Raw genomic sequence first — 15948 nt, 5'->3', positions numbered from 1 at the left:
GAGTCCAGTACATTAACTATTTACAGTCTTTTACTATATACATACATAAACAAGCTAATTCTGACCAGCAAGATCCTTCACACAATAACACTTAACACCACCTAACTATATCCCCCAACAGGCTTGTTCATTCCATACTACTTATATATACAATGATAGGTGCTGAGTCACTTTACAGGTGCTGGCAATTACATCTCGTGATCCTTCTGATCTATTCACTTAGTGCTCTCAGCTGTGCAAAAGTGTCATGAGTGCCGTTGAGCTGAAGACATCAGCGCAATGGCACACATGACAATAACAAGGAAACAGGGGAAGGGGCTCAAGATAAGTAGCCATCAACTGACAAAGATGGAAGGACAAGAAACAATGGCTAAATGGATCGCGAGGCACACCCAAGTTGTTAGCGCTAACGCAACGGAGATCGCCCAGCTGACAGCAATCACCGGAGGAATAGAGAAACCGATGATGGGCGATCCCGGAATGCCAGCGGGGCCTCGCAACCCCTCACCTACTGGCAGGACAACGTGTTGGACAAAGGGGGGTGACGTAACCACGAGTGAGGGGGCGCTGACCGGCACGGGGTATTTAAACCCCGCACCAGCGCGCTCCTGTCACTCTCAGCTTTTTTCCTATACTGTACCTACACTGCGAATAAATCAGAGCCTGTTCCACAGAATCAGCGTCTGGGTATTATTCGGAGGTAGGCAGCGCATGACATAAAGCTGAGAGTCATAAACTCAGCCTCGCCGAGCCCCACCAGACGACAACGAGCCGCGGGAGGAGTAGACGGCAAGAAGACCAGGAAGATGAGGCCGGCGCGACGCGGACAAGGAGGGCGAGCCGCACGGCAAGAGGCAGAGGAGGACCGACCGAGGCCAGAGGCACCGCGGACTCCCGGAGCCATGGACGCCCACCCGACCCAAACCGAGCCTCAGCTCCAACCCCAAGGGGAGATGGCGACGGAGGCAACCCGACCACGGGAGGGAGCAACATACCTCCCGGGACCAGCGGAGAACCCCGCGCCCCACATCGCACCCCAGCAATGGGCGTGGAGCGACAGCCCAACGGCGGTAAGCATGGAGGAGGACGATGGAGCAACCCAGCAGACGGCGGAGGAAGCGGACCAACGGCCGAGAGAGACTGAACCCCACCGGCAACCCACCCCCGCCGACACACCGACGGAACCGGCCCCAGCGGTGGCGCGGATCATGGACGAGGACGCACAAGCTAGACTCGCAGCCATGGAGACCCAACTGAAGGAACTCCGGACCATGCTTCAGTCGCTCATGCCCCCCGCGCCGCCCAACGACGTCCCCGCACAGGTCCACACCCCGAGCGAAGCGGCGAACCCCCATGGGCCAAATGAAGGCCAACAGACGGCCCAGGCGGATGACACCACAGGCCGGGAAGCGAGAGGAAGGGGCGCACAAAACGCCTGGGCCCCAAAGGACTTCCCCATCTTCTTTGATGGGAACCCCGCGAAACTGTCGTTCTTTATCACGAACGCCAGGGAGTTCATGGGGAGGCACGGACACTCCTACGACTCCGAAGCGGACAAGATCGCTGCCGTGGCGATCAAGTTACAAGACCGGGCGGCGGACTGGTACATCCAACTGTACGAGTCCAGCTCCCCCGCCCTCGCCAACTTCCCCGCCTTCATCAATGAGATGAAAAGCTACTTCGAGGACCCACTAGCCAAAGTGAGGGCGAAAAGCGCACTCCAATGACTTAAACAGGGCACACGCACTGTCCCAGACTACGCCCTCGAGTTCAAAGCCCTCGCGGGGAAGGTCAACGACTGGTCCGAGACCACCCTGCTGGAAATGTTCAAAAGGGGGCTCAACCGCGACGTACTTCAATGGGCCCTCTACCGCGACGACCCAGAAACTCTACACGGGTGGATCCACCTCGCGGGGAAAGCCGAACACGCGCACCGCACCTTCCTCATGACAACTACGGAAGACGCGAACTACAGCTGCAAAAAGGTACCCGCACCACACATGGGGATGGCCGGCCCCACATACCCAAAGAAGAAATTTAATCGGGAGCCCTGCGGGAGGTGTGGAAAACTAGGGCACAAGACGGCAGATTGCTTCGCCAACCGACTGCCGACCAGTGCGCCTAAACCCACCCCGAAAACTAGCCCCAAACCACCTAATCCGGTGCCGCCCCCTCACCGCCGAATGACCGGAGCCACAACGACACCAGAGGAAGGCTGGGACGCCTACTGGGGGGAAGAGGACAACGTAGACCCAGACCAGCCGGCGGGAAACGCTCCCTGCCTGCCCTGAAACGCGTTGCGAGGCAGGCAGTGGGACAGCAGCGCGGACCACCTCGACGGAACGGTGAAAGCTCCGTGATAATGGCGGCAATTAAACTCTCTGCTGGCAATGGAGCCACCACGGCCGCGGCACTAGTGGACTTGGGGTGCTCAAAAAACCTCATCCACCCCGACTTAGTCGCCAAACTCGATCTCCGCTGCTTCCCCCTCCCCACGCCGTTGGCATTCCACCAGCTGGACGGATCTACAGCGGGAGGGAAACCAGCTACGATGCAAACCGAGCGGGTCACCCTGCAAATGGGCACTCACACCGAACGCACATCGTTCGTCGTCACCCACATCAGACGGCCCATTGCAGTCCTGGGAATGCCATGGCTTGCGACAAACAACCCGCGCATCAACTGGGAGACCCGCACCTTCACATTTGGCGACGGAGAGTATCGGGCACCAGTTCCAGCGGGCAGAACCAACCCCACTGTGGGACGAGCAGAGGCGACTACACAGGACAACGCCGCTACCACAGCAGACCTACCGGAACAATACGCCGACTTCTCCGAGGTCTTCGGAGAGGCGGAAGCTGACCAACTACCCCCCCACCGCAAGACGGACTGCCGGATTGACCTGCTGCCCGATGTCCCCTTACCTAGACCGAAGATCTACTCGATGACCCCGAAGGAGATGGAAACCCTCCGGGAGTTCATCGATAAAAACCTAGAGAGGGGATTCATAGAGCCAGCATGCTCACCGGTCGGAGCCCCCGTCTTATTCCGGGAGAAGAAAGACGGCACCCTACGGCTCTGCACCGACTACCGGGGCCTGAACGCGGCTTCCCTGTCCAACAAATACCCCTTACCCCTGGTGAAAGACATGCTCGCCCACCTGTCCATGGGCAAAGTCTTCTCCAGACTGGACCTTCGCGAGGCGTACTACCGCATCCGAATCAGGGAGGGGGACGAATGGAAGACTGCATTCAACTGCCCCCTAGGTGCCTTCCAGTACAAAGTGCTGCCGTTCGGACTCGCAGGGGCCCCCGGGGTGTTTATGCAGCTCATCAATGAGGTCCTGCATGAACACCTGTTCAAAGGGGTCCTTGTCTACATAGATGACGTCCTTATCTACACTAAAACGCACAAGGAACAAGTGACCCTAGTCAGGCAAGTCCTCGACAAACTCAGAAGGGCGCAGCTCTATGCCAAACCCACAAAGTGCGAATTCCATAAAGCGCGCCTAGACTACCTGGGGTACCGAATCTCTGGAGACGGCATAGAAATGGACCCCGCAAAAGTCGAGGCGGTGCTGAACTGGGAACGCCCCCACAACAGACGCCAACTCCAGAGCTTCCTCGGCTTCGCGAATTTTTACAGGTCATTCGCCCGGGGGTTCACAGAGATAGCCCTCCCCCTAACGGACCTCCTCAAAACCAAAGGGGTGGGGGACACCCGACGCGCCAAGAACCCGGGCACAGTATTGAATTGGATTCCCGCGTGCCAGACCGCATTCAAAAAGTTGAAAGCGCTGTTCACCACGGAGCCAATCCTCGCGCACCCGGACCCAGAACGGCCGTTCGTGGTCCAAGCCGATGCCTCAGACTTCTTCCTGGGGGCCATCCTACTCCAAAAGGTCCCCACAGGACTCCTGAAACCATGCGCCTACCTGTCGAGGAAATTTTCCGAGACAGAAAGGCGATGGCACGTCTGGGAGAAAGAAGCCTTTGCGGTAAAATCGGCGCTAGAAACATGGCGACACCTACTCGAGGGAGCCACCCAACCATTCGAGGTCTGGACCGACCACCGGAACCTCGAGGCCCTCCGAACGCCCAGACGCCTTAGCCCAAAACAGGTCCGATGGGCCCAATTCTTCAGCCGCTTTAATTTCCAGCTGAAGTTCATGCCGGGCAAAAAGAACTTCCTGGCCGACGCCCTCTCCCGACTGCCCCAAGACGAAGAGCCCGCCCCAGACACCATTGGGACGGTCCTATCCGCCTCTCAACTGGGGATGGCCGTGACCACCCGGAGCGGCGCTCGGAGGCAGCTCGACTCTACGGCGCAACCGACGGCGGGACAACCTGTGACCAGACGACGCCAACCGCAACTACCAGGGGGGATACACACGGACCTCGCCGCTGCCCTCAAAACGGACCCCTGGTTCCTGGCAAACCCCGACAAGGTAACGATGGCACAGGACCTGGCATGGGGGGAAGGCAGAATCTATGTCCCGGACTCGCAACGCCAAGCGATCTTGCATAGATCCCACAACGCCAAGCAAGCGGGACACTTTGGGTTCCTTAAGACCCTACACCTAACAAGGCGTCAATTCTGGTGGCCCGCACTAAGACGAGACGTGAAAGCATACGTAGCATCCTGCTCAACGTGCGCCAGGGCCAAACGGGCACCAGGCAAACCCGCGGGGCTATTACAACAGGTGGCAGAACCCTCCCGCCCATGGGAGGAAATCTCCATGGATTTTATAGTGGACCTCCCACCCAGCCAGAAGAAAATGGCCATTTGGGTGGTGAAGGACTATTTCTCGAAACAGGCCCACTTCATCCCCTGCACGTCGGTCCCGTCCGCACAACAACTAGCCAAACTCTTCCTCATCCACGTGTACAGGTTACACGGATGTCCCGCACGTGTGGTGACTGACAGGGGCACACAGTTCACTTCTAAATTCTGGCGGGCCTTCCTAAAGCTGACGGGGACCCAACAGGCCCTATCAACTGCCTGGCACCCCCAGACGGACGGAGCCACAGAGGTCCTCAATGCCACCCTAGAGCAATTCATACGCTCATATACCAACTATCATCAAGACGACTAGGCTGAACTGCTCCCGTTCGCCGAAGTCGCATACAACAACGCCATCCACATGAGCACGGGGAAAACTCCATTCGAGTTAGTCTCGGGACGCGACTTCGTCCCCATACCAGAGCTACCACAACCCCCGGAACCCCAGGTGGACGCTAGCGACTGGTGATGGAAGATTGCGGAATCGTGGCCAATAATCACGGCAGCGCTGAAGGATGCACAGGCGGCCTACAAAGAGAAGGCCGACAAGCACCGGCGCCAACAACCGACGTTCCAGGTGGGGGATATGGTCTACCTATCCACCAAATTCCTAAAGTCACCCCAACCCTCGAAAAAACTGGGGCCTAAGTACATCGGGCCGTTCTGAGTCACGCAGATAGTGAACCCAGTGGCAATACGCTTGGACCTGCCACACAACCTACGGAGACTCCATCCGGTGTTCCACACCAGCCTCCTGAAACCGGCAACCACCTCTCGATGGCACCCAAGCACGCCACAGCCCTCACCGGTGATGATCGACGGGCAACATCACTTTGACGTAAGGGACATACTTGACTCTCGCAGGCAACAGGGAACTTTACACTATTTGGTCAAGTGGAAACACTTCCCCCACCCAGAATGTGTGGCGGCGCACAACGTTAACGCGCCTGACCTGACCCGGGCTTTTCACCGGGCATACCCCGACAAGCCAAAACCAAGGCTAGCAAGCCGTCACCTGCAAAACCCCTCCCCCATGCCCCCCCCACCTACCGTGCCCCAAGGGAAAGGGCCCCCCCAAGCCCACGACTTGGGTGGACCTCCCCCCCGCGGGACTCACCCCCCCCGCCCCGGGCCCACGAGGCAGTTACAAGCTGTCGCCAGCACCCTCCCCCCACCCCGGGCCCACGGGGGAGTGGCAAGCAAGTCAACAGGACATCCTGGGGGCAACGCCCAGGAGCACACATAACAAAGGCGACGCACTTTAAATAAAAAAGAAGGGCCTTACCTGGAGCTGATAAGCACCCGACCAGCCACGCCTCTCTCCTCGTCGAACTGAGCCAAACAAACAGGGTGTGGCCAGAGCATGCGCACGCCAGGGCGTGACCTGGGCATGCGCACTAAGAACACACCCTAGGAAGGCACGTGGTAGTGGGCGGAACAAAGGGAGGGGCAAAAAATACTCCGGCGGGAATTTCAAAAAAACCATTTTGACAGCTCTCCTGAAAAAAAAAAAAAAAAACCGGGGGGGGAGGCACTATTCGGACAGGGGGCAGTATGTCATGAGTGCCGTTGAGCTGAAGACATCAGTGCAATGGCACACATGACAATAACAAGGAAACAGGGGAAGGGGCTCAAGATAAGTAGCCATCAACTGACAAAGACGGAAGGACAAGAAACAATGGCTAAACAGATTGCGAGGCACACCCAAGCTGTTAGCGCTAGCGCAACGGAGATCGCCCAGCTGACAGCAATCACCGGAGGAATAGAGAAACCGATGATGGGCGATCCCGGAACGCCAGCGGGGCCTCGCAACCCCTCACCTACCGGCAGGACAACGTGTTGGACAAAGGGGGGTGACGTAACCACGAGTGAGGGGGCGCTGACCGGCGCGGGGTATTTAAACCCCGCACCGGCGCGCTCCTGTCACTCTCAGCTTTTTTCCTATACTGTACCTACACTGCGAATAAATCAGAGCCTGTTCCACAGAATCAGCGTCTGGGTATTATTCGGAGGTAGGCAGCGCATGACAAAAAGCCTTGGCATTCTCTCATTCACACAGTAAAAATCTCTCTATACATTGAGTATACCTTGATAGAGATGACCCCACCTTGCTGTACAATTGGATTTTCTTGGCTGGGATGGCAGAAAATGCCAGGTATACTTTTCTACCAACCTATATACCTGAGAGAACTTACTTGACCACCAGAGGCACCAGGAGTGAGACTGCAGCTGTTAGACAGGGCCCCAAACCCTGGGATGAGGAGAGAGAGCATCGCTATGCCAAGGGACAGTGTCTTCAGTGTGGGAAGGAAGGACACTGCACATTCGAATGCCTGAGGGCCAGAGCTGATTCCAAGCCAGGGAAAATGCCTGCAAAGTCACCACCAACTACACACAAAATGACAGTGGCGAAGGGAGAGATAGAGGTGCAGGATTTGGTGTATTTCTTCAGAGAATCGGAGAGGGAAATGAAAGAGCCAGCAGGAAATGCCAGCTGCCTGCTGTGAAGGGCACCAGCAAGCAGGCGGAGGATGATGAGCCCAAGGATTCCATGGTGAGTGATGATTGTCCCACTTTGATGTTAAAAGTGAAACTCACATCCCAAACAAAAAAATACCAAAGTTTGACCCAAGTTGACTCTGGGTGTTCAGGATGTTTGATTCATCATGATTTAGTCAAGGCTCTGGACCTTCAGAGTTTTCCCCTAAAGCACCCTTTATTATTCACCCAGCTGGATGGCTTCAGAAGCTGGGGGGGTCCGGCCATTCATTTCACCTGGACTGTAACAATGCAAGTGGGCAGCCACCTAGAGACTTTAAAGTTCATGGTAGCCCCACCTGGAATTCCCTCAGTCATATTGGGGATGCCTTGGCTGAAACATCGAAATCTGTACATTGATTGGGAGCACAGGATTGTAGCTTTAAAATATAGATTTTACAATGGCCCCACTGAAGTAGTGTCCATACTCACCAAAGTCTGTAAGGTGGGGGTTGGCCAGGCACTTCCCATACTGTCAGGACCTGAGGGGTTGCCACCCCATTATTGTGAATTTGCGGACATATTCGGGGAGGTGAAGCAGATCAGTTACTCTGTCATCAGAAAACTGATTGTGCCATTGAATTGGACACGAATGCAAAATCTCACAAGCCAAAAATGTATCCCATGACCCAAAAGGAGTTGGACAATCTAAGGGAATTCATCGACAAGAACTTGGCATGCAGCTTCATTGAGCCCAATTCCCCAGTGGGGGCACCGGTATAGTTTTGTGAAAAGAAAGATGGCACATTGAGACTTTGCATGGACTACCAGGGTTTAAATGCCATTTCCATCATAAACAAATTCCCCTCCCCTTGATGAAGGACATGCTCGCTCACCTATCCAAGGGCAAAATGTTTTCAAAGTTAGATCTGCGAGAGATGTACTTTGGAATTGGCATAAAGGCTGGGGATGAGTGGAAAACTGCTTTCAATTGTCCATTGGGGTCATTCCAATATATGGTACTCACCTTTGGGCTCTTGGAGGTGCCTGGATTGTTCATGGAATTATTCAATGAGGTGTTACATGAACATCTCTTCAAAGGGGTGTTAGTTTATTTGGATGATGTCCTTATTTACACTGAAATGGAGGAAGTGCATGAACGCCTCTTGAGGCAAGTGCTGAGCAATCTTCAGGTGGCAAAGCTCTATGCAAAACTGTCTAAATGTGAATTCCATAAAACACAGCTTGACTACCTGGGCTATAGGGTCTGGATACGGGGAATTGAGATGGATCCGGCCAAGATACAGGGAATTTTCACTTGGGAATGACCTCATACCAGGAGGCAATTACAAAGTTTCTTGGGATTTGCCAATTTCTATTGACAATTCCTCCCAGAATTTGCGGAGATTGCACTGCCTCAAACTGATTTATTAAAACGAAAAGGGCAAGGTGAAACCCAGAAAGTTAAAAATCTGGGGGCTGTGCTGCACTGGACTGAGAGCTATCAAGCAGCATTTGATAGACTCAAATCATTATTTACTGCTGAGCCCGTGTTACAGCACCCAGAACCTGATCGCCCATTTGTAGTGCAAGTGGATGCTTCCAACACTTCTACTGGGGCTATCCTGTTACAAAGGGACCTACAAAACAGATCGTGGCCCTGTGCTTATTTGTCGAAAAAATTTTCCGATGCAGAACGGCGCTGGCAGGTTTGGGAAAAGGAAGTGTTTTGTGTCAAGGCAGCTCTAGAAACTTGGCACCACTTGTTGGAGGGCACCAAATTTCCTTTTGAAGTGTGGACAGATCATAGAAATTTGGAGGCTCTCCGCACATCCCAGAGACTCAGCCCAAAGCAAATCTGTTGGGCTCAATTTTTCAGCCATTTCAATTTCCAATTAAAGTACCTCCTGGGGAGAAAAAACATTCTGGCTGATGCTCTTTCTCATTTGCTCCAAAATGACAGCCAGCAATCTGACATTATTGACATAGTTTTAACAAAGCCTCAGAAAGGCTTGGCTGCTGTAACCCAAAGCCAATCTCGCTTACAACAGGCAATGCCTCGAAGGCAGAAAGCAAAAGTACCTGGTCAATTACAAGCTGAGTTCACTCACGCTTTGAAATCTGATACTTGGTTGCAAGCCCATAGAGACAAAATACCTTTTGCTGGCGGCTTATGCTGGGTGGAAAATAGACTCTATGTGCCTGAGGTTTTATGTTTGAAAATTTTACAATGATCTCATGATGGCAAAACTGTTGGGCATTTTGAATTTGTAAAAAACTTGCAGCTTGTTCAGCAGCAGTTCTGGTGTCCCACACTTCACAGTGATGTAAAGGAATATGTGACCACTTGTCTTGTTTGTGCCATGTCTAAACGCAAGGAAGACAAGCCACAGGGACTGTTACGAAAAGTGGCTGACCCCACCAGACTCTGGGAGCAGATTTCTATGGACTTTATGGTGGATTTGCCTCCCAGCCAAAAGAAAATGGTCATTTGGGTAGTTAAGGACTTTTTCTCAAAGCAAGCCCATTTCATTCCTTGTGCTTCTTTGCCAATGGCCCCGCAATTGGCTAAAGTCTTTCTACATCATAACTACCATTTACACGGTTGCCCCTCCCACATAATTTCTGAACACGGAGTCCGGTCTACTGCTCAATTTTGGAAATCATTTCTAAAATTGCTTGGCACCAAACAGGGTTTGTCAACTGTGTTGCATCCTCAAATGGATGGATCTACTGAGACTCTTAACGCCACCTTGGAACAATTCGTCCAAGCTTACATTAATTACTATCAGGATGATTTGGTGGACTTACTCCCCTTTGCAGAGGTGGCTTAAAATAACGCTGTTCATCAAAGTACTGGCAAAACCCCTTTCCACATTGTCAATGGGCAAGACTTTGTGCCTATTCCAGAATTACCACAGCCTTCTACCCAACATGACTTGAAGCTGACTGGGCAACCTGAACCTTGAACTCATGGCCAGTTATCCAACAAGCCTTGGCTGATGCCCAGACTGCTTATAAAAAGCAGGTTGACCTACACTGTTCTCTGGCTGAAGACTCCAAAGTTGGAGATAAAGTTTATTTATCCACTCATTACATCAGATCCTCCCAACCATCTAGAAAGTTGTTCCCCAATTTTATTGGCCCCTTTCCTATCATGGACATAATTAATCCCATGACTGTGAAACCTCAACTTCCCCATAACTTAAAACATCTCCATCCTATCTTTCATTGCAGCTTGCTGAAGCCTTTCTGTACCTCACAGCGCTGGCACCTGTCTCCACCCCCACCACCTCCAATCTTGATTGATATACACCAGCATTTTGAGTTGAAGGACATTGTGGATTCTAGAAAGCTTCAAGGCTCCCTGCAATATCTCATACACTGGAAACATTTCCCTCATCCTGAATGGGTGCCTGCCTGCCACATTAATGCTCCTGATTTAATCAACCACTTTCATCTTGCCTATCCTGATAAACTGCATGCTTAATTTGTATTCCTGACATTAACCTTCTTTTCTTTTTATTAGTGTTCTTTCTTTCAAGGGGGCAGAATGTCGTAGGCCCTGTTCCAATGTTCCTGGAAAACATTGTAACATGTTCCTATGCAATGCTGGTGCTGACACAAGTTGCTGTATGGGAGGGGGCTGCTCCTGTTCCCTTGTACCAGGCTGCGATGCAAGGAGTGAAGAATGCATGTTTGGTTATCTTGACTGGTCAAGGATATTTCCTGATGATTGGCAGAAACCGTTGGGGGCACCTGCAGGGAATGGAATTATACTGACTCTGGGGGGAGGGACTGGAAACTTTTTGGGTTTTTACTGGGAGACACCCCACACTTTTACTGTTCTCAGCTTTGCTTGTGATCCTGCATACTCTTCATTATTAAATCAGATATCCATGAAAGCCTTGTGTGAGTCTGATAGTGATTTTGAATAGGCAATCATTACAGCAGATAAATGTTTGAGTTTGGTTCTGGCTACTCCTTCTACTTGTATTCTCCAGATTATACCACCATTTTTATTTTCTTCAAATGCTTATGAGGTCTAATACATATTAAATATTTGGCCATTCTAGAAATTGCTTCTTTGCATCCCATGTTCTTTGTATGTTTGTTTGTTTGTATTGGTAAACAAAATATTTTGTTAAATAAAGTCATGTAGAAGAAATACCTTGGCAAATACTCCTGTACCACAGAATAAGACAAAGTTGAGAAAGCGAAATATATCAATGACTGCTACTCATCCTTTTCCATGTTGGAAAAAAGGGCCCACTGAATACTTGATTACGGGTTCATTCTCCCATTCCTCATACCTTGGTTCCATTTGAAGAGGTTTTCAAAAGTCATCTCCTCATGATGTGTGAAAAGACTTCATCATAATCTTTGACAAGTTTTTGGAAGTATCTTTTGGTGATGAATTTAACTTGATAGCATTGGTTGTCCACCTCTGCATCTCATTTAATACAGAAGCACCTTTTGCATCCAATCGATTTCCCCTTTTGGGAAGTCTGTGAATCTCCATGTTTTATTCCTCTGAGGAGTTTAAATCACTTTCCTACTAGCTTGTAGCCACACATGGTGTGTGTCTCTGTGTGTGCGCATACATTTTTGTGTATGTTGTTACCCTTCAATTTGTTGTCTTGTGGAAGTACATAATGTCTCTTCTTCTCTGTCTGGTGGTATAAGCCTTTTCATGGCACCATCTTATTGTGCCACATGGCCCTTGCATTTCATCAACAACTGCCATAGTGCATTTCTTTATCATCTTTCCTTTATGTTGAGAGGACAAAACCTATTTTGAAAAGTCATTAATACATATCAGGAAATAAGATGTCATTCCTGGTGTTAAGGTTAAAGGTTGTAAAAAAATTTAAAAGAAGGCCACAGAAGTGTCAGAGCCAGTCTCTATGAATGAGTGCTCAAGAAGCTATTCTCTGGAAGTAAGAAAGAGATGTTCAAACACAGTGAGACAACACCCAGAAACACACATCTATTTATATGGCTGCCCACCTCACCAAAGCAAATCTGGTTGGCGAAGAGAATTAAAATACAATATATATCAAAAAATACAACACAAAATATGGTTACCAACAAGCTAACACAAAGTGGCTCCCAAAACACCATTTACAAATAATTCTTTAAATCTATATAATCGTGACCCTCTTTCATACATGGTACAAGACCTATTACAAAAATGCCCTGTTACAGTTAATAATACCCCATCCACTCAGATTTCCAGGCCACCCAGAATCATTTTATTTACAGTTGCTATTATCCAATCAGTGCAATCATATTTTTCGTAACTTGGCTAGATTGCGTTTTATTTTTTGTAAAATTTCTTAACCACATCAGTTTTATAATTAATAGGTTTTAATGTGGTTTTTATTTTGTGTCTCTCACTCCTCTCCCCACCCCCACCACCCAGGTTTGAACCAGTACATGACTGTAATAAATGTCTTGTATATTGATCCCAGTATACTGCTGGCTTAAAATAAAAATTTATGTCACTCATTTGAGCCCTTAGTGAAATCTTGCTATAATTCTGTTTGAAATTCTTGAAAATCCTGTATCTGAGAAGCATCATCTCTTGATCGCTTCCCAAGGACAATAGAATCTCAGCTGAAACTCCCAGTATTTTAATTTGTCTTTTATTTGATGATTTCAAGAGGAGTAGTATCTGTCTGCCACAATTATAGCTTTATTAAACATACTTCTTTTGTTTCTCTAGTTCCTTTTGCTTTAGTTTGTAAATTGCCAATCTAGTCAAAATAGAGTTCATAAAATCCTGCTTTATGTCTTACTATGATCTGGGATCTCAGGAAATTGTGACCTACTCAATAATCACTTGTTAAATGAACTGTTATGAGGACTGATGGCGAGCAGGAAGGGGCCTCGATCAAGGGTGGAAAACGCATGCGTAGTACTGAGTAATTAAGCAGCCATTCAAAGAGGCACAGATCAGACCCGGCTTAGACTTTGGGGTTTATATGTCTGGGTTTTTTCCCACACTTCTTCAGTTTGTTAGGATTCTGTTTAATGTTGCAGTAATAAACACTAGAGACCTGCTCCTCGTCTCAGCGTGTTTTCTGACTGTTAGGACATGAACAATGCTTAGCGTGATATATAAAAACAACTCCAGCAGTACATTTCCCAACTAAATTCCTCTTTCTGATGTTAAAAGACCCTGGTATGCATGGGGAAAAAACAAAACAAAAACCTTATTTGCACAAATATTTGCACAAGGATCTTTTGCCATTTACATGAAGTTAATGCATAATTTGGTTTGTTCCCTAATGACAGACTGCCTTTATTCAGCAGAAACAAGAGCTCAATTCTCCCAGGAGAACTGCAGTTAGGAATTAGCTCATCATTATATCTGATCTTGATGCTAAAACCTGGAATGGTAGTTTTCAACTTGTGTCACTCCAGATGTGCTAAAGCAACTCATAGCTCTACTTCTATCTCAGCTGTGTCTCCCTTTGAAATTTCTTTCCTTACCTCAGAAAGACAAAGATAAAAGAAACAAAGTTCAATGTGAGGAAAAATAGGACTGAAAATATTGTCAAAAGAAAATATCAGAATCTCCATAATTTCGACAGGGCAGATATGATATTCTTATTTCTTATACTATAGATGATTGGATTGAACAGGGGTGGAAGCAAAGAATATAGGGCAGTTATTGTGAAATCTAAGTATGTTGGGGTGCTAGAGAGAGGTCTCAGGTAGGCCAAGCATGCTGTTACAAAAAACATTGAAAATACAATAAGGTGGGGAAAACAAGTAGAAAAAGTCTTCTGCCTTCCTTTCACAGAAGGGATTCTGAAAACTGCCTTGAAGATCACAGTGTAAGAGATGATGATAAAAATAAAGCAACCTAATCCTGCAGTGATACTGGCCACAAGAAATCCAACTTCAACTAGATTGAATCCAGAGCATGATAACTTTAGCAATTGTGGAATTTCACAGAAAAATTGGTTGATAACATTGCAACAGAAAGGGATGGAAAAGGTAGCAGTGGTATGAAAAAATCCATACACAAGACTTGTGACCCACACCAGAATCATTATTTTGGTGCAGGCTTTCCAATTCAACACCATCTCATAGTGCAGTGGATTGCAAATGGCAACATACCGATCATAGGCCATGACAGTCAGGAGGGAGAAATCAGAAGCTTCAAAGCAGGCAAAGAGAAAGACTTGAGCAACACAACCAAAGTAAGAGATGCGTCTGGTGTCCATGAGAGAATTAATCATGGATTTGGGGACAATGACTGAAACAATGCCCAGGTCCTGCACCGCCAAATTGATTAGAAAGAAGTACAGGGGGCTGTGTAGGTGATGGTGAAAAGCTACTGCAGTGATGATGAGAAGATTTGCTGTTGCAGTTGCCAGGTATAATATGAAGAATAAGAAGAAATGTAGTAGCTGCAGGTGCCAATCTTTTGAGAATCCCAGGAGCAGAAAGTAAGGCACGGTGGTTTCATTATTCATGTTTAAGTTATGACCAAAATGAACGCCTCACCTGCATGGAATCTGAAGTGAGAGATACATTAGAGAAAACAGTGAAGCTACGACTTGAGACATACTTAGAGCAGAAAGGAAAAAAATATATGAAAATGTGTTACTGCAGTTAAACGAGGACTACACATTTGAAAGAATGGCTGTATTGAAGTAGAGCACTCTCCATATAGGTCAATCCATCATTGACTAAAGAACCAAACAGAAACACCTTTTTTTTCCCTTCTTCCATCCCAATCCTTCTCCTTCTTACAATTGTTAAAATGCTTGCCTAGAATTGGGAAGCGCCTGCCAAGACCATTTTTAGCCATGGAAGCAACCTGGGAGAATTTACACCAGTGAGTTTCATAGCAGTTTGTAAAATTATTTTTCTAACTATAATTTTTTAAAGTTTACAAATACAAAGATAAAAGACTCATACAAACTAAAAGAAAATAAAAGAGTAAAGAAAAGAGAAGTGGAAATAGAAAAAAGAATATAAATTAAAAAGAAAGGGAAAAGAGGATATATAAAAGATGACACAATCTTGCCATACAATTTTGGTCAAAGTAAATCCCATCAATAACTACCAGAAACCTTAACATATAGATATTTAACCCTGATCGAATAAATTCCCTGTTTAGACCTCTGTTTACTTTTTTAAAGCTTGATCTTTAGCCCTGTCAAATAATGTCCCACAAGTTCATTTCTGATCATGTTCTCTTCATCTCCTTTCAGGAGCAGCTACAATCATTTCTGTTTGTCTCCTCCCAGAAACAGCTTCTTTGGTTTAACACGCTCCTTCTGTAAATCCAAGGTAAAAACTCTTTCCAAGTCACTTTTCTGATTTATGATTTGTAAATGTCTTTTAATTCTAAAGTCATCAGCTGGTTTCATTTGTCCATCCACTTTGGCATCTTTTTCCATCTCACTTTTGTCATCCAGCATTTTTTAAAAATCCAAATCCTCATTCAAATCAGCCTCAGTCTCTATTTTATCCAGTAATTCTGATGTTCTTCTATATTGTCTGTTATTGTATCACACAGTTTGCAGGTAGTTCCAGAGCGTATTGTTCCCAAATAGCCTTAGTTTCTTCTAAAGTCAAATAGTGTTGCTCCACCTTATCATGAAGTCTCTTCTCCTATAATTGTAATCTTTTGTTCTCGCTGGTTCCCTCTGGTCAACCTTCAAG

General features: G+C 48.0%; 1 protein-coding gene across 1 annotated transcript; it reads right to left on the bottom strand.

Moving 5' to 3' along the window:
• Window positions 1-13835: 13835 nt before the first annotated feature.
• Window positions 13836-14750, bottom strand: LOC134496657 (olfactory receptor 14L1-like). Its single transcript, XM_063302368.1, has one exon. The coding sequence runs from the start codon at window positions 14748-14750 to the stop codon at window positions 13836-13838; it is 915 nt and encodes a 304-aa protein (XP_063158438.1).
• Between the last annotated feature and the right edge of the window lie 1198 nt (window positions 14751-15948).

This window comes from Candoia aspera, chromosome 4 (genome assembly GCF_035149785.1).
Source record: "Candoia aspera isolate rCanAsp1 chromosome 4, rCanAsp1.hap2, whole genome shotgun sequence".
Lineage (NCBI taxonomy): Eukaryota > Metazoa > Chordata > Lepidosauria > Squamata > Boidae > Candoia > Candoia aspera.
This window is presented reverse-complemented; position numbering and strand designations above follow the sequence as displayed.